Source organism: Pipistrellus kuhlii, unplaced genomic scaffold, assembly GCF_014108245.1.
Source record: "Pipistrellus kuhlii isolate mPipKuh1 unplaced genomic scaffold, mPipKuh1.p scaffold_m20_p_13, whole genome shotgun sequence".
Lineage (NCBI taxonomy): Eukaryota > Metazoa > Chordata > Mammalia > Chiroptera > Vespertilionidae > Pipistrellus > Pipistrellus kuhlii.
In genome coordinates, this window is record NW_023425438.1 from 14,713,557 (window position 1) to 14,737,973 (window position 24,417).

At 39.3% G+C, this 24,417-nt stretch overlaps 1 protein-coding gene across 2 annotated transcripts in view; it reads left to right on the forward strand.

The window, feature by feature from the left end:
• Positions 1-361: 361 nt before the first annotated feature.
• Positions 362-24,417, forward strand: part of RMDN2 (regulator of microtubule dynamics 2) — a 31,331-nt gene continuing 7,275 nt past the window's right edge. The window contains exons 1-6 of one of the 2 annotated variants that reach the window (XM_045580654.1): positions 362-521; positions 4,626-5,106; positions 13,159-14,070; positions 16,922-17,096; positions 19,022-19,124; positions 20,637-20,697. In XM_045580654.1, coding sequence (XP_045436610.1) covers positions 4,655-5,106; positions 13,159-14,070; positions 16,922-17,096; positions 19,022-19,124; positions 20,637-20,697 — 1,703 coding nt within the window. In that variant the 5' untranslated portion in view covers positions 362-521; positions 4,626-4,654. Of the gene's footprint in view, positions 522-4,614; positions 5,107-13,158; positions 14,071-16,921; positions 17,097-19,021; positions 19,125-20,636; positions 20,698-24,417 lie in introns of those variants that run through there. The other variant, XM_045580653.1, reaches the window with a different exon arrangement.

A 24,417-nucleotide genomic window follows, 5' to 3' on the forward strand; every position in this document is an offset into this window, starting at 1 on the left:
GGAGATAAATATGTGACACCTTAATCAACAAAGTAATTAAAAAATAAAATAAAATGAAGCGAGGGGAAGGCGCTGTGGCCGTGATGGTGGATGACATCTGGCTTGACCCGGTGGCGCTGTGTGTGCCCACGAAGGGGCCCCAGCAGGGGTGACGCCGGGGGAGGCGGCGGTGGCAGGAGCGCGGGAGGCGGGGAGCCCGCGCCAGGCCTCCGCCCGGGCGGCCGCGGGGGGGACGCGCTCGGGGGGAGGCAGCATCCGGGCTCCGGGGTCCGGCGCGGCCGCGGGCCGGGCGGGCGCAGCTCTCTCCGCGGGGCTCCCGGGTGCCCGCCCAGGTGAGGTAAAACGGAGGCGGGACCCGAGGGCGCGGGCCCGGGCTCCTCCCCCGGCGCCTCCTCGGTCAGGGTCGGGCCGCGGCCGGCGCCGGACTCAGGGCCCGAGGGCTGTGGGGCTCCGGCCGCTCGCCCGGCCGAGGTCCCCGGTCCCCGGCCCCCGACGGCAGAGGAGCCCCCGCGGGAGCACAGGTGCGTCCGAGGCGAAGGCGGCGCTCAGGAGCCGGGACGGGACGCGGCCCGGGGTGTGCCGCGGTGGGAAAGCACTTCCGGGTCGCGGCCGCGGCCCCGGCCCGCTGGGCCCTTCTTCCGGCGGCGGAGGGGCTCCCGGGGGATGCAGCCCCGCGGCGCAGGGTGTGTGGGGAGGGATGAGTGGGCGCTGCCTGCCCGGCGGGTCCTGGCAAACCCCGAGGAGTTTCTGCCGGAGAAAGGTGACCAGACGTCCAATTTTTTTAAAAACAATTTGTCCCGCGTGCCGCGGCGTTTTAAAGAATCTTTTTTAAAAAAAATCGGGACTTTTTTAAAACGCCGCGGGACAAATTGTTAGAAATCGGGACTGTCCCGCCCAAAAGCGGGACGTCTGGTCACCTTATCTGGAGGCACTTGTCGCCTCTCACCTGGGCCCCCTCGGTCTCACCTGTCACACATTTTGGGTTTGCTCAAAACAAACTCGCGTTTCCTGCCTGGTTTACCCCAAACGAAGACTAGATGTTCAGTAGCACAAACATATGCAAATAAGCCAAACACCAGAGAGCCTTAAATTAAAAGGAAATTGTAAAATAGGAAAAGTTGTGAAAACCTGGTGAAATGGCCCTGAGCATTGGTCTGCGGACTGAAAGGTCCCGAGTTGATTCTGGTCAACCACAACCTTGGTTGTGGGCACATCCCCAGTAGGGGGTGTGCAGGAGGCAGCTGATGGATGTTTCTAACTCTCTATCCCTCTCCCTTTCTCTCTCTCTAAAAAAAAATAATTAAAAAAATATATATATAATAAAAAACAAACAAATAATAATAATAAATGAAAAAACATGGTGAAATATGAGTGTTAGAATACACTTAACAGGATCACATTATCCAGGCCACTGTAGGAAATCTGATCGCTAATTCAAGATCGTAGAGCGATTCCTTGGGAATCTTAAACCTCAGGCTTGTCCTTAACCCAGAATGTCCCATTACCCTCCCTCTCCCCCTCCTCCTCCTGCAAGATTTTTCATTCATCCCTTGGCTTTATCAGTTACATATTTTATGTATTTCCCCTAAGAATCTGCTGATGAATTAAGTGAATATGTGTTAGATATTGCTGAGAGCATTATAATGAACTTAGTAAAGTATAACTTTTACTTAAAAGTTCATTTAAACTAGAACACAAAAATTAAATGTTTTCTGAAGTTAATTTTTCATGACTGTCTACAAAGAAATTTTAATATGAACATTTCTTTCGCGACAAAAACCACATGATTTAACGTTTGTGTGGAATTTAATGAGCAAAGTAAACAGACAGACAGCCCTCAGAGGAGGTGGGGAGGGAAGACTGGATGAAAGAAAGTGAAGGGATTAGCCAAAGAACTTATATGCACAGACTATAGTGTAGTGATGGCCAGGCTGAAGGGGGGGTCTGGGAGGAAGTGGGCAAAGGGGGGATGGGGATGGGGACATCTGTAATAGTGTCAACAACAAAGTTAAAAAAAAAATTTTCAGTCAACATTTTGATCTATTTCAGTAGAATTCTTGATTCTCATCTCTGAATAACCTTTAATTAATGTATTACACATTAATTTCAGATGGCAAAAATTTAAATAATGTCTGTCACTTTCCATTGTCATTACAAATGGAATCTTGTAATCAGAATAATATTTATAGCTAATTATATAGTTAATAAATTGTAAAATAATTCTTTTATTGATTGATTTGAGACAGAGGCAGAGAGATGAGGAGAAACATCGTTTGTTGTTCCACTTATTTATGCATTCACTGGTTGGTTCTTCTATGTACCCTGACTGGGGAGTGAGCCTGAAACCTTGGCCAGGGCCTCTGTTAACATACGTTTAATATTTATATTAAAGGGTGAGCATATTTGTAATAGTAGTTTTAACATTTTTCTGCTTCTTTACATGTTTAGTACTTTTTGATTGGATGATCAACACTGATTTTTATGTTGTTGAGATCTGTTGAGTATTGACCTTTTCTCTCTCTCTAAGGCAGTTAAGTTACTTAAAAATAAGTTTGATCCTTTAATTTAAAGACCATTTTAAAAGCTGTCTGAGGGCAAATCTAAATCGCCTTAATTCTAGGGTTAGTTAAGCCCACTACTAAGGGTTGCCAAGGCTTGCCCTGCTGAAAGCCTCACGTATCTCATAAGCACTGAACTCAAACACGTCCCAGTTCTGTGTCATCCTTAGGAATGGTTAAGCTAACAGCTCCAGGGAATGGTTCTTTGCCTGGCCCGATGGGGTTTGACTCTGTGCAGGTGCTCACTGGTATTCAATCACAGGTTTAAGGAGACTCCAATACCTATTTCTGGAGCTCTCTCTCTGCATCCCTCGTCATCCTCAGGAGCATGCCACACAGACTGTAGGTGCTTCAGTTCTTCTGAACTCTGATCTCTGGCCAACTCAGTGAGACCACCAGGCTCTGTTTGGTTTTCCCCTTTAATTACAAGCTTGGGGGATTCAAGAATTTGCCTCATTTGTTTCCTTTTTCTCGGGGATTATAGGGGGCAGGGCTGTAATGACCTGCTTTAGAAAGTGTCGAGAAAAATAAAACAATTTACAAATCTTATGTTCTATCATAGACAGTCTACCATTATTTGTAATGTTCTCCCAGCTTGCTCACAAAATTTAATACAAAATAGGGGGAATTGATGGGAAAACCATTTGGGGAACTTCTCAGTCTGTAAAAAAGCCTTACTACATTTTACTCTTAATTACGTAAGTTCATCATAGTGCTAATATACGGAGTGCCATTTTAACGTCTCAGAAGGAAAGGGGGCTTTATGTTATTATTTTCCTTTAATGGTCTTTTGACTTTAAGAACAGAGATAAGCAATAAGACTAGTGAAGATGAGATATACTAAAGAATGATTAGGTGCATTTATCCAGGTGTCTTCAAACTACGGCCTGCGGGCCACATGCGGCCCGCAGAGGAGTCTGATCCGGCCCGCCAGGTTTTTTGGGCAGTGAGCGCAGCCGAGGTGTTACAGTAGGAATTAGTAGTTCATATAGTCCGGCCCTCCAGCTCTCTGAGGGACTGTGATCTGGCCCCCACTTTAAAAAGTTTGAGGACCCCTGATAGTCAAAGGAGCTGTGGTTATACGGAATCAGGTGGGCCAAAGCTTGGGCCTTGAATGCAGAAAGTCAGAACAGAGTCAATTAAATGACTTCTTGTTGCTTTTTTTAAAAGTTAAACTTTGAGCCCTGGTAGGGTGGCTCAGTTGGTTAGAGCATCGTCCTCCCAATGCCAAGGTTGCATGATCCCTGGTCAGGCCACGTACAAGAAGCAACCAGTAAAAGCATGGATAAGTGGGACAACAAAGCTATGTCTCTCTCTCCCCTCCACTCTCTCTCTTTCTAAAACAAATTGAAAACATTTTAAGTAAAAATTTGAAAGAAAGGAAAACATTAAGATCCAGACAGAAATAGAAATGTCAGCAGCAGAAGATTTCTGGGTCCTAGGAAGGAAGGAGACGAAGGCTGCACCTATGTTCGCATCTCTGCTTTCCATGTTGAAAAAAACGATATGGGAGTTGGGTTAGAAACTTGCCAAAGTTCTCTAATATATTTTGAACCTCAAAGCTCTGGAATTTTAAAGTGTTTAGCACTCTAAATACAAATACAAATACAAATGTGAACGAGGTGCTAAGGAAGAGCTTCTTTTTGGTTAGATAAGATTAGGTAAGACCTGGACATCAGCATACAGTACTAGTTAATTTTATACAAATAGAAGGTTCAAACACAGTTAAGCATAATTTTAATTCATAAATAGTTTTTCCCCCAAAAAATTTATGATGATGCTTTTACCTCTATCACACCCTTTACAAAGATACAGTAGAGAAAACGTCAGATTAGTCATGTAGAATACGTTGATACTTTACAATGGACTTCAATAATATCCTTAAAGTAAATATTTCCACTGGGCCACATCCATTATAAAGGTAATACATTTTAGTTTATGATTTATGATTTGTCAATTATTTTTTGTGTCTGTGTGATGATATAGACTTGGATTTTGCTGTTTAAAAAGCTGTTTTGTACAAAGTCTGAGACAGCATTCATTTACATTTATGCTTTTTAATTTTAGAAACAAACAAACAAACAGAAAGACAAGAAATGCCTCATTCCACAAACAAAGAACTGGTACTTGGAATCATGGTGGGAACTACTGGAATCAGTTTGCTTCTTTTGTGGTACCACAAGGTTTGTAAACCAAAGACAGCAATGCATTTACCTAAATTCCTTACTCTGGGTAATGCATTTGATTCAGTGACTTTGCAAGATGAGATGCAGAAGGATCAAGGAACAGCAGCGACCTTTCATGGAAGGCAGCTTCAGATACTGGAGAAGTTAAACGAATTACTGACAAATATGGAAGAACTCAGAGAGGAAATCAGAATTCTTAAAGAAACCATTCCAAAGCTGGAGGAATGTGTACGCGGTGAGCTTGGAGGAAAGGCAACTGCTCATAGGATCAGCCCTCAGCACAGAGCTAGGAAAAGAAGACTTACCACAGTTCAGAGTTCAGGAATAAGCAATAGTTCAGAGGAAGCGGAAAGTGAAGGGGGGTAAGTTTAAGATGTTTTCCATGTTGAATTGCTTATTGATTGCATTATTACTATTATTGAGGTACTTCCATTATGCCTTCCCAGTCACATATAGGGGTGGGAAAAAGTAGGTAAAGAATAATAGGTAATACAAAAATTAACAAATAATATAAGGATACATTTTTTGCATACTCATTGTATTCTGCTACAAACAAGATATAAAAAAGTGATTATTTAGTTGTAATATTATTACATTACAATTAAAACCATATTCAATAAAGGTCAGTATTTAAGCTAGTGTAGACCGCATTGACAAAAAGAATATAAGTAACTTATTAGTGCTAGGTGGTAGCATGTGAGTATTGAAGAAGACCATATTTGTTAGCTAAAATTTGTAACCTATTTTTATATGTAGCCCCTTATATAAGAATGATCCAATAAGTTCAATAGAACCTTGTGCGATGATGGAAATGGTCAAATCTGTGCTGTGCGGTGTAGCAGCCATTTGAAGTATAGCTAGCATAACGGAGGGACTAATTTTTAAAATTTATTTAATTGTAATTAAATTTAAATTGCCATATGGGACTAATGGCTATTGGATTGGGCAGTGTAGACCTAAAAAGATTTGAGAATGTTCAATCGAGTCACTTTCTTCCTCCCATGGGATAATCCACTGAATTCTAAAACCAAGAATATCCAGAATATTGTCTTAGAGGAAAACACAACTGATTCATGAATAAAGAAGTTGTGATTGACTAGTTTTTTTGAGGAGCAAAATAGGCAAGTAAGTAAAGCAGCACCAGTGGATATGACAAAGCCCAGATTCTTGAGGGTGGGGACCCCCGTGTTTTCATTGCTATCTTCCTCGAATCTGATGTTGCTGGAACACATCTGTACTGGTTAACCTAAAATATGTATTTCTTTTTGTTTCTGTTGTTTTTAAAACTTTTTGCAGTTTATTATTGGATCAGTTCAAATCCTTGACCATGTACTATTTCTTTATATTTACTAAACTGCATTTAGTAACTTCTATCTAGTGAATGAATGAACTCTCTTTCTAAAGGAACTAATGGTGGAAAGGGAAATTCTAGAGATAGACTAATAAATTGTTTGGTAATCCCCAAGAAGTATTTTTCTACTTTTCAAGTCACAAGAGGTTAATATTGTAATGGGAAAAAGCAAACAAACAATTTAACATGGTGCTAATTTAGTGATGAACATTGTTGTTTCTTTGCATAATTGGATATATCTGGTAAGCCAATTGTACAATTTACTATAATTAATGTAATAGTTTGAATAATTTACATTCACTACACTCAGATCAGCTAAAGATGTAACTGGATTCAGTTCACCAGCTCTGTTTTTTTTTTTTTTTTTTTGTAATATATCTTATTGATTTTTCATAGAGAGGAAGAGAGAGGGAGAGAGAGTTAGAAACATCGATGAGAGAGAATCATCGATCAGCTGCCTCTTGCACACCCCCTACTAGGTATGTGTTTGCAACCAAGGTACATGCCCTTGATCGGAATCGAACCTGGGACCTTTCAGTCCGTAGGCTGATGCTCTATCCACTGAGCCAAACCGGTTTCGGCTCACCAGCTGTTTTTGATAATGTGGGAAAACTTGAATTTGTCTATGCAAATTAACTCAGTCAATTATAGTTTAGAACTAGGTTTGTTTGTTTGGCTTTTTTTTTTTTTTTTTTTTTAAAGATTCAGTTGCAAAAGATTTCCTTTTGGAAAAGGTACTCATGGATCTTAGTGTGACTTAGGAACAATAGACAACCATCTTACAACACTGGGGTGGGGGAGGGGAAATAGTAGATTGCTGGGGAGAGAGCCATGCTCTTTGGGCTTCTTTTTATTTTAATTAATTTTAATTTTAATTAATTAATTAATTTATTTATTTTTTACAGAGAGAAAGAGAGAGTGATAGAGAGTTAGAAACATCGATGAGAGAGAATCATTGATCAGCTGCCTCTTGCACACCCCCCATTGGGGATGTGCCCGCAACCAAGGTACATGCCCCTGATCGGAATCGAACCTGGGACCTTTTAGTCTCAGGCCGACGCTCCATCCACTGAGCCAAACCGGTTTCGGCTTAAATTGATTTTTAGAGAGAGAGGAAGGGACAGAGAAAGAGGGAGAAACGTTGATTGGCTGCCTCCTGCACATCCCCTATCAGAGGTCTAGCTGCAACCTGGGCATGTTTACTGACCGGAATCGAACTGGCAACCTTTCGATGCAAGGGACAACACCCAACCAACTGAGCCACACCAGCAGGGCTCTGGGGCTTCTTACTCTCTTGCACATCTTGCATGTGTCCTAAGAACGTAAGGCCCTTTTTTTCTCCCCTTGATACTTAAAAAATTGATACTACCGTTTTAGAGCAGTTTTAGGTTCAGCGAAAAAATTGAGGGGAAAATACAGAGATTTCCCATATGCCCCTGACCCTACACATTGCCCCCCCCCCCCATTACCCCATACCAAAAAAAACTATATTAATACATCATAATCATTCAGAGTTCATAGTTTGCCTTAGGGTTCACTCTTGGTGTTGTACGTTCTATGGATTTGGACAAATGTTTAATGACATGAAGCATTATGTTGTGGTATCAGACTATTTTCACTGTCCTAAAAATCCTCTGTGCTCTGCCTGTTCATCGCTTTCTCCCCTCAATCCCTGGCAACCACTCATCTTTTTGCTGTCTCCATAGTCACACCTCTTTCAGAATGTCATATCGTTGGAATCATACAGTATGTAGCCTTTTCAGATCGACTTCCTTCATAATATATTTAAGTTTTCTCCACATCTTTTTATGGCTTGACAGTTCACTTTTTTTTTTAAGTGCTGAATAATATCCCATTGTCTAGACTCTAGATGTACCACAGTTTCTTTATCTATTAACCTACTGAAGGACATCATGTCATGGTGGATTCCAAGTTTGGGCAATTCTCAAGACAATCACTGTAAACATTCATGCACAGATTTTTGAGTGGACATAAGTTTTTGTCTCATTGGGTAAATACTAAGAAGCATTATTGCTGGGTTGTATAGTAAGAGTATGTTTAGTTTTGTAAGAAACCTTTCAACTGTCTTCACTTCCAACGTGAACCACTTGGCACTCCCACCAACAGTGAACGAGGCCTCCTGCTGCTCCACATCCTCATGAGGATTTTGGTGGTGTCAGTGTTCTGGATGTGACCATTCCTATAGGTGTGCAGTGGTATCTCACTGTTGTTTTAATTCACATTTCTCTGATGACATATGATGTGGGGCATCTTTTCATATGCTTGTTTGCCATCTGCATATCTTCCTTGGTGAGGTGTCTCGTAAGGTCTTTGGCCCATTTTTAAATCGGGTTGTTCATTTCCTTGTTGTTGAGTTTTAAGAGTTCTTTGTATGTTTTGGATAGCAGTTCTTTTTCAGATATATAGTTTGCAAATATTTTCTCCTAGTCTGTGGCTTTTCATTCTCTTAGCATTGTCTTTCACCGAGCAGAAGCTTATCAATTATTTCCGTCATGAATTGTGCCTTTGGCATGGCATCTCAAAAGTCATTGCCATACCCAAATTTATCTAGGTTTTCTCCAATGTTATCTTCTAGAAGACTTTCAGTTTTGCATTTTCTATTTAGGTCTGCGATCCATTTTGAGATAATTTTTGTTGAGGGATATAAGGTCTACATGACCCTCCTTTGTCCTGGCCATTTCTCAGGGTTGTGATGAGAAACCTTAAGGAATGAGGGAATGTTTTTGTCCAGGACCAACATCAGGCTTAGCAGATTTACTCACGGCTTGCTATAAAAGTGGTGGGTTCCCAAAGCTCAGTGTTCCTTTCTTTGTAACTCAACTCATCGCGAATGTTGAGTTTCTGGGCCCTGTGCATTGTTCTGGGGAATCGACACAAATATACTGGGTCTCACACTGCTTGATATGCTGTGAGTGATAAAGTCCTTTCTCTCTGACCCAAGAATCATGTGTCTTCAGCATCCACGAGACAGTGACAGATTTACTAACTTGTGTGTAGGGTAAAATAAAACTATAATATAAACTGACCATCAACTGTATGGAGGGAATTGGAGAGTTTTAGGCCTCTGGAAAGGAATTTGTTCCCCAAGGGTTTCCCAAAAGAAGGTTGTTAGGAATGAAACAAAAACAGATGAGAGCAGGGTATTCAGGATACTGAGAAGTAAAAAGAAATATAATTTAGAGGGTGTTTTATGCCATGAGTGGCTGCACACATACAGCTATTATGTGGACAGTACTTCAAGTTGGTTTAGAAAAGGAAAATGATTCTGTTAACTTTGCCTTTAAATGGGCATTAAGTTGTTTCAAGGGGTTATAAACAGTGGCTCAGCAGGTCTCCATAGTCTACTCATGTGGTCCATGCAGTCAGATGGGACACTGTATTGTTAAGATAGATGAAGCAAGGTAGAAAGGGGCAATAGCATTTGCTGTTTAGTTTTGTTTTTTGTTTTTACTTTTTCAGTATATCTTCAGATCAAATTTTATAATAGTCACTTTTCCTTATTACTGGATCATGTAGATAAAAACCTGGGGTAAAGCATGCTTGGTGAAAGAAGAATGAGTTAGTACCCTGTTTCCCCAAAAATAAGACAGTGTCTTATATTAATTTTTGGTCCCAAAGATGCGCTAGGTCTTATTTTCAGGGGATGTCTTATTTTTCCATGAAGAAGAATACGGTACACATTTATTGTTAAATTAAAATAAAGGAAATTTATTACCTGTATACGGTATGGTAGTGTGGTAGTTGTCAACACAAACCAGACAAACTGTGAATCCTACAGTATCAAGAATTTACTCATTTATTCATTGACAATCATGTCATTATCTTCTGGAACATCATCATAACAATCCAATTTCTGAATTTCCTGGTGAATTTTTTGTGACTCCATTTCTTTCAGAATCAGTGGACCAAATCTCTCATGTTTAGCAATAGCACTGTCTTTAAATGAGTACTTCTTATCAAGGTAGCCTGCTCGCAGTGCATTTGCAATGCAACTGTCAGTGATTTTCTCCCATGAATTCTTCACCCAAGTCACAACTTCTTGCAGTTTAGGTTTCACAAAGTTTCCACGCTGATTTCTCTCCATTCTATGTTCAATGTAGTCATTAATTTCCATGCACAAATTGTCTTTGAATGGCTGTTTATTGCAATATCAAGAGTCTGGAGATAGGCCGTCATTCCTGCGGGAATCATTATCTGATCTATTTTTCTTTCATGAAGAAATGTCTTCATTTCTTTAGTGCAGTGAGTGCTGGCTGCATCCCAGACTAGCAGACCTCTTTGGCTCCCTTGCATAACAAGCGGCAGCATTAAATTGACCCACTTCCTTATAACTGCTTGTGTGGCCCAGGCTTTTTCAGTTTCAAGAATAAAAACACCCAAAACACATTCAATCTTTTCCTTCTTGCCCTTAGAAATGATTAAAGGTGGGATTTTTAGTGCCATCCAGACGAATTGCCAAAATACACTAAGGAGGCACCCCGCTGTTCAATTGTTGTTTGAGATGATTGGCCCATAAACACTGCAGTTTCATCCATAGCAATCATGTTGGAAAGATTGTATTTAGAGAAGTCAGCATCATCAATAAAGGACTTGAATGCAAGTGCTTGCTTAATAACTTGAGTATCTTCCAACCTAAACAATGTTGTAGATCTTCTTAAAGACAATTCACTTTGCTGAAGGAAATTATCCAGCCAGCGTTGTGATGCTTTGAAGTCTTCGGGGGCTATGTCAAACTGTGGTGCCATTGCAAGGGCAAATTCTTGAATCTGAGCCCTATTCACAACCAAAGCCTTTGCTCCCCTGTCAACAACCCATTCACAGATTAGGTCTTCCAGCTCTGAAAATAATGGTTGCCGTCCTGATCCACACTTGTGCTTTTTAGCATTTCCCTTGTCCACTTGTTCAATGAGGTTACCATACTCTGCTCGCCATTTTCAGACCAATTGGATACTCAACATCTTCTCTTTGCAGAAAGCAGTAAGACTTTGGCCCCAAGAGTCTTCCACGATTCCTTTCTTGTACTCCACGGAGTAGCTTTTTCTTTTTGCACTCATTTCTAGGGGTAAAAAGAAGGAATTGGGGTATCAAGGTGGGGGGAGGGGGATCACTTAAAATGACACAGGGGGGATCAGAGGGGGAAATCAAAATGGTACAGGAGAATCAGAGGGGGGATTACCATTTTAGTAACCCCTTTTGATCTCCCGTGTCATTTTGATTTCCCCTCTGATCCTCCTGTGTCATTTTAAGTGATCCCCCTCCCCCCTACCCCTGTTCCACTTAACACCTTCACCAGACATCCCCCTTACCCCTTTATCAGACATTTACCCCCTGGGGACTGTCACTGGGCTTGCTGGGGCCTGGATCTGGGCTGGAGCAGGGTCTGCCACTGACTGAGAACCTTCAGTCATCATGAGGGCGGCCGCGAGCATCAGGTAGTGTCACCAGAGACAGACCAGCACTCACTACCTTCGCCGCGTCCCATCCGCTCTAATCCTCCTGTTCTTCTACACGCATCTGTGAAAGTCTCCTCCTCTCCCCCGCCCCATGCTCACCGCTCACTCTGACCTGCACTCCGCCTCCACACAGCAGTGACGTCAGGACTCCGTGTAAGGTCACTGGCTGCTAGACGCCAGTCGGGGCGGCCCTAGTGACCAGTTTACAGTAAATTAATTTTCATTCTGAGACAGAGCCTGGGGGCTTTATTTTCAGGGGGATGCCTTATATTTCACTCAGAAGGAAACCTGTAAGTAGGTCTTATTTTCGGAGGATGTTAAATTTTCGAGGAAACACGGTAGGCCAGGGGTATGGAGAGCAGCCAGTAGGAGAGACAGTCCCAAGTAAAGGATTGTGCAGATATACACGGAGTGGCCAGGCCCAGTGCATGAATTCATGCATGGCTGGGGTCTGGCCAGCCTGGCCAGGGGGAGGGGACATGTGCAGTTGGCCAACCTGCCTGCTGGTGGAACTCCTGGTCGATGGGACTATTTGCATATTAACCTTTTATTATATTGGATATACTCTGAGTGGCCAGACTATTTTGCATTCAGAGATCATAATATTCTGGCCACTCAGTGTATATGATATGGCCTTCATTTTGCTGTTTTCTCATCACTTGATTTGTTGGATGACTCCTTGAACATGACAAAATTAGAATATTCCACAGTCATGTGGATTGGAGCTTTTCAGAAAGGTGAGCCGCAGGACAATTTTATTCTAATCTGACGTCATTAGATTCTAGAGTCTACTTGTCATCACATTCTGTGCTGTTGCCAGGTTAATTCTACAAGCAACTTAAACATTCAGTCTTCTGACCTGTTCCATCCATACAGGCATTTTATGGCTTAAAAATGATGGCTTAGAAAGGAAGGGAGAGGTTTATTTTTGATTAAGTGTAATATGGGAAAATGTGTAAGGTAAGCCTTTAAAAAGAAAAATAAATAAATCTTTCTCTGTATATTTATGTGCTTAAGCTCACTGATATATTCATAAGCCAAGCTTTAATGCTTTGTTTAGTTTCTCACTGTAACTGAATAACTGGGATATCTGGATATTTATCTGAAATAGTCTTGCGAGTGATTCTGTTTAATCTGTGGTTCATATTTTAAAATGCATGAGTCAACAGGGTATACCTTTATTTTACTGACTCCTATCACTAGAGGAATTTAATATTTGCAAACAGATATTATGGCTTATTATTTTGAAGATGGAAAGTTCTACCTTCTCCTTCAGGGGATCCTTTAGTTTTGTGCCCTCTCATGTGTCTCCCTGATCTTTCTCTCTGCCTGCTTCTCTAAGTCTTTCAACTTATCTTCCCCAAGGTTTAATAGACCGGGCAGGTACATAGAGGTAGAGACAATTTTTTAGACTTAGCATCCTTTTGGGTACTTCAGTGTGACCATCCACTTTAGCTGCCCTGGTTTTCTATTTCCCTATTGTTTCCATATTGATAAGGCGGATAGTACCTTCAGGCGGCTTGGGAGGTTTCCACATTGGCTGCCTATTTTTTTTTTTTTTTTCTCATCTGACACTTTTCTCGCTCTAGCTGCTTCAAAAAGGAACAGAACTTCCAACAAAATTGCCCTGCCATTCAAGTTACTGAAGAACCCTTGCATCATGGGACCTCTCCTGTTTCTTGCCAACTTAATTTTCTTACTGCCCCTTCAAGCCACTTTAAAATACGAAAAGTCAGTATAAGGAGAGGAAGTAATTTTACTACTACATCAACTATATCTTTGTCATCTTCCTCTGATAGAAGACTTTCTTTATTTGGTAAACTTCCAAAAAGCATTGGTTCCCTTCAGCGTCAACAAAGCAGAGCTAACTTTGAATCTGAAGACAAAAGCAGCGTCATTGAACTAAAACCTTGCTCAGAGCATTTTGCTTTTAGATCCTGGAGACATTTCTCCACCCCTAAACTAAGTATAATCTCCTGTTATGAAAGTGCTATGTTTACTGATCTTCAATCAAGTGTTGAGAACGTAGTGGATCCAAATGAAATTGAAACAGCTTCTAAAATCTCAAGTAACGTTGATGTTGAAAAAGATCTAAGTTCTTGTCCTCCTGACTATAACACTAGACATTTTCTAAATTTTGACACAAAATCTCATTCCTCCACACTTAGAGATAGCCACGGACATGCAACCTTCCTTTCTCTCCCACCTCTCATTTCCCAGTCTTTGATAAGTGACAGTGACAGTGATACACAAGAAAGAAGAAGCCAACCAAAGAAGGAGCTCCTTCCTGCTGATTTGCAAAGTCACAGTGCAAGTCAACCCCCAGCTGTGACCTCTGGAAACACGACTTCTGATCCCCATAAAGTTGCTTCGCCTTATAAACACCCTAAGAAATTTATCCCAGTTCTAAAAGAAGTTACAGATTCCTTTGATGATGGAAATAATGCTAAGTCATCTGAAGATGAAGACAAATCTTCACCTAGTGAAATTCCTAACTTAAGGTCACCTCAGATTTTAACCTCTCTTAGAAGGGCAGCTCAAATCAGAAGTTTTCCTATCCGGCATACTCTGTAGAAATCACTTCTCAGTTTTCACCGAAGCCTCGTCCCTCACTAAGCTTCACTACATTTTCTGAAAAGGATTGCCATGTTGCAATCTATATTTAATTTTAATTTCTGTGTTTTCTGAAAAATAGTTCATTAGTATTATTGGAATATGGAAGTCAAACATAATGCATGTGTTTCAGGGTTTTAACAGGTTTCCTGGATTGGCTGGTCCCAAATTTCTGAGTGACTGTTGTAATACATTTGTGGTCTGAAAATAACATCAAGCTTTGATATATATTGTAGGTCTTCTAAATGTATTACATTTCTTTGAGAGTTTAACATTTTTTATCCTAATCTCATGATTGGAGTTAGTTTTCTTATATAACATATAAGGCAGGGCAAAAGTAGGTTTATAGTTGTTCCTATGGAAAATAATATAACAAGTTAATAATACTCACACCTGTAAACTTACTTTTGTCCCACCCTGTATATTTTCATATTTATCAGTTCAGAAATTTTCATTTACATAAGACTTGTTAATTATATTTCTCATGCCACACATTTCGCTGACAGATGATGTTTTTACTAATTCAAGGACCAAATTATATGTAAAAACATTGTCATGGAAATATGTAGACTACTGAAAACCAGATATTTTAACTAAATACTTTTAATACACATTTATGTATGCATGTGTCTGGGAATTCAGAGAACTCCGAAATAAAAAATGTATATATTAGTAATTTTTATTTTTTAAAGTTAATACATTTTAGGTGTTTTCCAAAATTTTTATTTTTATTTTATATTTATCTATTATATCATACAAAGTTTATAAGTATATTTATCAGATTAAATAATGAATGGACAATGTAGAGAAGCAATTAAAAATGCTTAAGTTAGAATAGAATTAACCTTTTTAGAGGAAAGGGATTTGCATTATTTTCAATTATCGTAATAAAATGTTCCCTGTATTTGTCATTGGGCTAAGATGTTATTTTTGTTTTTTACTTCCCACCCTTACTCTCCCCTCCCCCCCCAGCACTATTTGCTGAAGAATTCTTTTTTCCTCCATTAAATAGTCTTGTCAAAACTCTTTGATCATATATGTGAGAGTTCAACTTCTGGGCTCTATTCTATTCCATTGATGTATATGTCTGACTTTATGCCAGTACACACTGTTTTGATCACTGTAGCTTTGTAGTAAGTTTTAAAATCAGGAAGTGTGAGACCTCCAACTCTGTTTTTCTTTTTCATGATTGTTTTTGCTACTTAAGATCTTCTATATGCATTCTAGGATGGATTTTTCTGTCTTTACAAAAGACATTGTTGGGAGTTTGAGGATTGCACTGAATCTTTGGGTAATATTGACATCTTGACAATATTAAGTCTTCAAACTGATAACATGAGATTTCCATTTGTGCCTTCACATGTGTTGAAGTCTTTTCAATGTGCTATAGTTTTCTCAATGTGTAGTAGTTTTCAGTGGCTGTGTTCTGGATGTATTTTGAAGATAGAACCAAAAGGGAATTTATAACAGGTGATATTGCTTAGGAAGGAAAAAGAGGTTCAAGGATGACTCTACATATTTTCACCTGGGCAACTGGAAGAGTGAAGTTTCCATTAATAATATTGTAGAAGAGGTTGAATATCATTTCATCTAGTGTCTTTTTTATAAGGTCTTTGAAATAAATTTATTTTATATTGGAAACAGTTGCACTTCTCTCAAAACTTGTTTCATTTATTTCTTTGTTAATAGCTGCTGGAAGATACAGGCATGTGTATCCTTCGTAACAAGGATATAGATATTTGAAATATATGTATTGTTTTTATTGACCTTACTCACATTTGGCATTGGTTTTATCTTTTTCAAGCAAGCAAAGGTCCCGAGGTCGGGGTGTGACTACTTCTAATTAGTTCTCTTATATGTTATGTATTCTTACATACCTTTCTAAAATCTTTTTAGAACAGGGCAAGGCTTGAATAAATTGTTTTTGTATGCCACACACACAAAAAAAGGAAATATGGAAGATAGCATGAAGTTTTAAAAACCCAAGTTGAGAATGAGAACATTATCTTGAACTATAAATATATATAAGTGAGTGTGTGTGTGTGTGTGTGTGTGTGTGTGTTTGTATTTGAGTGCCTGCTGAGTTCCTACAATGCTGTATCATACATTCAGCAATATTCAGTGCATATCCACTATGAGTCAGATGCTGTTCTAGGCACTTGATACACCAGTTAATAAAACAAAGAATCCTGTTGTCGGGGAGCATGCACTCTAGTGGGGGTGATACTGATAAAAGTAGCACATGTAGTAGATTAGTAAATTATATAGTATATCCGAAGATGGTACTTGCTACAGAAAAGAAATGCCAAGCTAGGAGAGATTGGCCATAAAGAGAATGTGGGTGGGTTGGAGTGTGGAGGTTGCAGTATTAAATAGAGTGGTCTGGATGGGCCACATTGAGAAGATGACATTGGAGCTGAGACTTGAAGGAGGTGAGAGCAAGCAAAGGTCCTGAGGTCGGGGTGTGACTAGCCTGTTTAAGGAATAGCCAGGTAGCCTGTGTGGAGATGAATGAAGGATGAGAGTAGTATGGAGCAAATGTCAGAGAGGTGATGTGGTTGGGAGACAAATATAGGGCCTTGTAGTCACTAGTGAGGGCTTGAATTTTTTTCTCTGAAGGGGGTACCATAGCAGGGTTTCAGCATAAGAGTGGAACGATTTGATTTGCATTTTAAAAGGATCACTCTGGTTATTAGAGTATAACTTTTAAGAGAGTTGATATTATTTCTGCAATTTTAGGTACATTACAGCTAGCACTGACACAGAAGAACAGAGTTTTCCAGACCCTAAAGCACTTAACATACATATTGAGGAATTAAACTTAGATGCCCTTCTTCAGAAGGCAGATAACTTACGTATGGACGAGTCTAAAAAGATAGAGAGTTTTGAACTACTTTGTGACCACAAAGAAAAGGTAAGAGATATATGTTAACAAGATTGTATATAGCTTTAATTTATATTTAATCCATGATTCTGTTCATATCATGCCCATAACAATTGTATCAGAGTTTACAAATGCTAAATGACTGATAGAAAATTTTTCTATAATATGACTAAAATTTAAAAAAAAGTATATATGAGAATCCTGTGTGATGTGGCTCAGTTGGTTGGCACATGCTCCCTTGCACCAAAAGGTCATCCCTGGTTGGGGTCTGAGTGGCAGGCAACCAATCCATGTTTCTCTCTCGCATAAATGTTTTATTCTCTCTTTCTCTTCCCCCTTCCTTGCTCTAAAATCAATAAATAGCCCTAGCTGGTTTGGTTCAGTGAACAGAGCATCAGCCTGTGAACTAAAGGATCCTTGGTTCACTTTCGGTCAAGGGCACATGCCTGGGTTGGGGGCTCGATCCCCAGTAGGGGGTGTGCAGAGAAGGCAGCTGATCAATGATTCTCTCTCATCATTGATGTTTCTCTCCCTCACCCTTCCTCTCTGAAATCAATAAAAATATATTAATAAAATAAACATTATCTTTGGGTGAGGATTAAAATAAATAAATAAAAGGTGTATAGTTTTTAAAAAGTTTACATGAGACTTTGTTAGGCTCTAAGATTATAAAATGAGAACCAGAGATATGAGTATATAGATTTACTTGGATTTTTATTACTTTGTTATATTTAATAACTATTTGATAACCTAAATAACAAGACACACTGCTATTCTTGAGAGGGGAGCTACATTTGAAGTTTTCTAACTTAAGAGTTATTAATGTAATAGCCATCAGTATTTTTTTTAATCTTCGCCCAAGGATATGTTTATTGATTTTAGAGAGGAAGGGAGAGAGAAAGAAACATCAATGTGAGAAACATCATTTAGTAAGTACCCTAACTGGGAATCAATCCCTCACTCTAACCTAGGTATGTGCCCTGATTGGGAATCGAATCTGCAGCCTTTTTGGGGTACAGGACAATGCTCCAACCAACCAAGCCACCCAGGACACCAGCAGTATTTTAATCTACTTCTACCAGCGATTGGTTTTCAGTGTTTAATGTTGGGATGAATTGGGAAAGCTCATCTCTGCCATTGTCACCACCACACCACCACCACCACCACCACCACCACCACCATCACCACCACCACCAACTCCACCACCACCACACCACCACCACCCCCCCCCCATTACCACCCCCCCAACTCCACCACCACCACCAACTCCACCATCACCACCACCACCACCACCACCAACTCCACCACCACCACCACCACCAACTCCACCATCACCACCACCACCAACTCCACCATCACCACCACCACCACCATACCACCACATCACTCCACCACCACTACCACCAAATAAGGGTTTGCAGTATGTCAAGGAGCAAGAAATCTCTTTCCCATGAACAAGCCTGATCTTTGAGGATCTAGCAACTCTAAACACATTGTCTAAAAGTTTTTTAATCTCTAGAATTATATTTTAGTAATTTAGGTTTAAAAAAAAAGTCTGCTCTTTTGAGCATATGTGATCTGTAGTAACTTACTGATATTATCTGAAATGTTCATTGAAGCATCATATCGATAGTCGATATCTTATAAAGGAAACGAGAAGATACTACAACCGAGGGGGAGGTATGGACTCTGGCACTTGTCAGTTCTCTCTTCCACGTATGTGGGAGCTAGTGCCTGGATAGTATTACTTAGTTTTCAGTTCCACATGTTACACTATATTAAATCACATTCTGTAGCCAGGAATATTTTAATTGAAAACATTATATGCACAGGAATAGGTTCAGTCATCTATAAATACCAGCTTACCTGCCTAATCTTTTTGATGTTTCAGTGGAAAACAGTTATAGTCTGGTCAAGTGAGTGAGTTCATCTAATGTGCAGGTCTATCTTTTCAGTTTAAAGATGAAATAGAGTTTATTTGGCGGTTAGTTCGTGCTTATGGAGACATGTATGATCTGTCTACAAATACAGAAGAAAAGAAACATTATGCTAATATCGGTAAGTACTTTGTAAAGATTGATTTTCCTTAAGTGACAGTTGTTGCCAATAATAAAACACTAGTGAATTTTAATTAAAGCTAAAGTATCTTAGCTAAAACTAATATGTTTATTCTATTTCAGTATATCCTGGTACTAAAAAATACACATAGTCTAAGGACAGGAACTTTTTTTTTTTTTTAGGACTAAAGTATATGTTCTTTAAAAACATGTGAGCATAAAAGAATAGCGACTAAAAATCTCAGATTTTAGCTTTAAATGTTTATAAAACCCCAGAAGAGACATGAAGTAATTTTCATGAACCAATGCCAGGCAGAAGGCAACAGTCTTTCACGGCAATTAAAACAACGCTCTTACTGCCTATTATAGATCTGAGAACTCCAGGTCCACGAAGAAATAACTGCTCAGACTTGAATGTTTTTTCAAAACTGATCATAATAAAACCAGATTAGCCTTGAGCAGATAATTGTTTTAGCTGAATAAGAAGTACATGGTGGCTCTTAATACTGTACTCTATACTCTTGCATATTTTTGAACTTCTCAGTAATAACAACAATGAAAGGAAACCAGCCAGAACATCAAGCTGTCTATACATACACATGGCCCCAGGACTCACACTGCATAACAAAACCCTTTCTCGCAAAAAGCTCCTTAACTGCCATCTCTGTGATGACCTTCAGGGTAATAATTTGACATTAAACTTCTTTAATTTCTTCATTCCAAAGTCCTCCCTTTTCCAAACTTTCCTTGTCTAAGAGCTGGAGGAAGAATCTGCAGGAAGGCAGGGCCCTCCAGACCTTCTTCCAAGTCTCTCTGTCATCTTTGTTTCCAAGTAGGAAATATTTTCAAACTTCCAGTAATTCCTTTTCTCGAACCGTAGTTTTCCTTGCCAATTGACTTCTGCACCATAATTCTGTTTCAGTGGGAGGAGGGTGGGAAGCAGCTCTCTCTCTCTCTCTCTCTCTCTCTCTCTCTCTCTCTCTCTCTCTCTCTCTCTTTTAAATTTCTTCATTGATTAAGGTATCACATAATTGTCCTCATCCCCCCATTCCCATCCCAAACCCCTCCCCATGGATGCTGGTTAGGCTCATATGCATGCATACAAGTCCTTTGGTTGATCTCTCCCCCTTATCCCCACCTTCCCCTACCTTCCCTCTGAGGTTTCTCTTGTTCTTTACATAGTCACCACCCGTTTTTCCATAGCAATTCATCGCACAGGCCATAGACAAAATGTAGACAAAAGATTTATTAACTCAAAGGTAAATAAAAATTTAACCACAGGGAACAAACTTTTTTTTTTTAATGTCTACTGAGAAAAATTAAAGTATATCAATATTAAATGTTCTGAGAGTCCTCAATTTTAAACACTGTCCTGTGGCCAAAACTTTAGCTTTCTAGCAAGTTTCCAAGTGAGGTTTTTGGTCTTGGGACCATACTTTGGAAACCACTAGTTTAATTCAATAACTTACCAACTCACACAGAGGTACTAATTGTAAGTCCGTTTATCTTTCAGGAAGGACATTAGGTGAAAGAGCTGTTACTAAAGCCCCCGAGAATGGATGTTGTCATCTGTGGTAAGTACGTAAAATCTATGCAGCCTTCAATTTCTAACATGCCCCTGTGAATGAAATGTAAAAATATGATTGACTTAATTTAACCTATTTGTCACATTCACTGCAAAACCTATTTAGTAGATAACAGCAGCTGTTCTTGTTCTGCTTATCCTCAGGAATTTTTCATTGTATATATTTTCAATACATTTAAGGTGAACTTTTCATTGAAGATTTCATAAGTGAATCTACCAAGTCCAGTAGCTTGGAATTTGATAAATTCTAATTAAAACTAATTTAACAGGAAAAAAAAAAAAGCTAAAATGATGCTGTTTCTAACCAGAATATAACGATGAAGTTGAATAGTTGCAGCAGAAATGCTCTGACTTCACAGTCTCACATGGTCGCTAGCTGGCCCTGCAGCAAGTTTGCAGATCCATGGTTTACAGGATTATGTGATGGTTTATAAGCCTTCATTTTGAAATAAAAGACGAAATCCTCAGGAATATTTATCCTAAAAGACTAACATTGAGGGAATAACTGAAAAACCATATTCTTTTAAAGACTTGTTTTTCATCTTCATCTTTTCCAGAATTAAGTTGCTTTGTAACCTTAAGGCTACACAAGCTTTGAGTTCTGGAACGAAGAAACTAAAACCACCAATGGTTTGCAGTTTGTTAGCCAAATTGGCCTGACCTTAATTATAAATAATGTCTTACATACGTGTTGTGATCTACTATTTACAAATTGTATCCACATGCCTCAGAGCGTGTGATTCACAGAACAACTTGTTTTCATTTCATAGATGAGGTAAGCAAGGCTGTGTGTGTGTATTGATGAGTAGATTAATAACCAAGGTTCACACAACAAATGGAAAAACAAAGGCAGAGCTTATATTCTTAAATACTCAGTATTCTCTCACATTATATTCTTCCTCTGCTTTTGTACAGTATAAACAGCATTCATGCTCAGGCAGAAGTGCTACAGGAAAATGAACTGAGTTGTTTTAATAGTTGTTGAAACAAGATTGTTTGTTGATTATTAAAGATATATTCCACACCAATGTCAATAAAATACAGAGTTTTTGTCAAGATGTGTGTAGTTAGAATGACCTCTAGATGGAGGCAATAGACCATGTTGTGAATTAACTTCCTTCAGAGTTCCCATTGACTTGAGAGTTTAGGAAGTAACAATTTAAATTACATTTTTAGTGCTGAACAGTGTAAAAAACAACAGCACCCACCCAGAGATGTAGGTGGAATTAATTGCCAGGAAAGAAGTGACAATCCTTTGGGAAAGAGTGGTCATGTGTACTGTGAATTTATGATATGTAAGAAGATCAGTAGTACTTTAGACTTTAAAGAAGCAGACTTTGGAAGGGATTATAAAAACAAAACAAAACATAAGACTCTAGTGACAGATTATTTGTGAGGGAAAATGTACATATTTCATACGTTTTTTTCTTTCTAAGAATAACTTGGAGAGAATGTGCCGAGAGCACTATAAAAGCCTAGAACTACTACATGTGCATTAAGTCGTTCTCATTTTGAGAAAATAGAAGATAGATTCCACCGCTGTAGATCGGTGAGCATAGATTCTTTTCCTTTGATTCCAGCCCTGATGGTTAGTTGGGCTCTTCTGTAATCTCTGGATAAGGACGTTCAAATAGACCCAATATGGATTTTCCTTTTTTTTTTTTTTTTTAAATATATTTTATTGATTTTTGTACAGAGAGGAAGAGATAGAGAGTTAGAAACATCAATGAATGAGGGTCATCCATCAGCTGCCTCTTGCACACCCCCTACTGGGGATGTGCCCGCAACTAAAGTACATGCCCTTGACCGGAATCGAACCTGGGGCCCTTCAGTCCCCAAGCCGACGCTCTATCCATTGAGCCAAACCGGTCCCGGCCCAATATGGATTTTCTTAAAATGTGACATGGTCTTTTTTCTTTTCTTTGCTAGTAGATAGAATAGGGAAATGGAGCCAGTGTATCTGGATTTAAGCAAGGCATTAGTGCAAGTTCACTCCTAAAATTTTTGTGAACAGGATGTAGAAATGTGGGCAAGCTTCTGAGCTGTCCATGCTGACAGGAGGGTTTGGGCCTCATTATTCCATAGAATAGCTATTGTCAATATCCTTTCAATCTGGAGATGATTCTAGAGTTCCAGGTCTATGTCTTAAACACTAGTGTGGTTAGTAGTTTTGTCAATGGGGAAAGATATAGAAGTTAAAAAATAACACGAATTAGGAGGAACAGGGCATATGATGGATAACAGTAGTAATTCAAAAGATTGTCACATGTTAAAAAATACAGAACAAGGTGTTAAACAATAGGAATAATAAGGAAGAATGGATGGGGGAGAAAGTGTCAAAATTTAAGGACATTTGGGACAAACAAATGGAAATTTGAATAAAGTGGAGTTTGGTTAATCGTTTATTAATATTGGTTCATTGTGAAGATGGATCAATATTGTAGGTCAATGTTGGTACAGTCGTGATATACATAGTCTAGTAATGTAAGATGAAAGCAATAGAGAAAACTGGGTATGGGTATATGAGAACTCTGTACTGTCTTTGCTTGCACCTTTCCTGAACATCACAAGCTTCTTTAAAATAAAAGTTTATTTTTTTAAAAGTGGGCTAAGGTTTTCAGTCCAAATAAGTTACAACACCCATAACAAAAACGGGGAGTTTGGAGACACTGGTGTGTGGGACGCTGCTCCACATTCTGGAACTCTTTGGGAGGAATGACAGAACAGAGAACATTTCCAAAGAACATGGAAGGGGCAGTAGTGGCTTCCATTGGTGAATTCAAGAGTCTTTCTCCCCCCGTGATCTCAACAGAAGTTCTCTGTGGCTGCAGAGATGTGTGTGAAATGCACTCTGAGTTGACAATTTGCGAGTAGTAGTAGTATCTCCTCATCTAGTAAGTGTTCACATCACTTTTAGTAGGCTGGCTTAGTCATCACTCTTGCTTCCGCGGTCGGAGGTTCCAAAAAGTCATCATTGAAAAGTAGTCATTTTTTACTTTGGTACATCTACACAATGAAATACTATGCTGCCATAAAAAAGAAGGAATTCTCATCATTTGCAGCAACCTAGATAGAATTAGAGAACATTATGCTAAGTGAAATAAGCCAGTGAATGAAGGAGAAATACCACATGACCTCACTCATTTATGGATCTTAAAAAACATTATAAACTGATGATCCAAAAGACAGATATAAAGACAGTAAAGCAATAAGCAGACTGTCAAATTACAGCGGGGAGGGTAGGAATATCTGGGGAAGATAAGAGATCAACCGAAGGACTTGTATACATGCATATAAGTACAACCAATGGTCACAAAACTCTGGGGAGGGAGGGTATGTATGGGAGGGGGAGGGGCAATGTTAAAATATGTACACAGATAATAATTTAATAAAAATATTTAAAAAAAAGAAAAGTAGTCATTTTTTATTGGTTGTGCCTAAGGTATGTGAACTATGTGATCTTCTGTTCAGAAACAGTGTTATTGTTCCAAAATAAGAAAATTGTTCACTTCATATTTAAACTTGAAAGTTATGCTTATCCACAGAAACAACAGAGATCAGTAGCACCTAGAATTCCCTTTTTCGTTTCAGTTAGGATGATGCAAGTGAAAATTAACACCTCCTCTTGAAATGCTTAGGTAAATGAATATTTTTGCCTAAGAAAGAAACACTCTGAAATAAATACTCCAAAGACTTTTGCATAGACAGA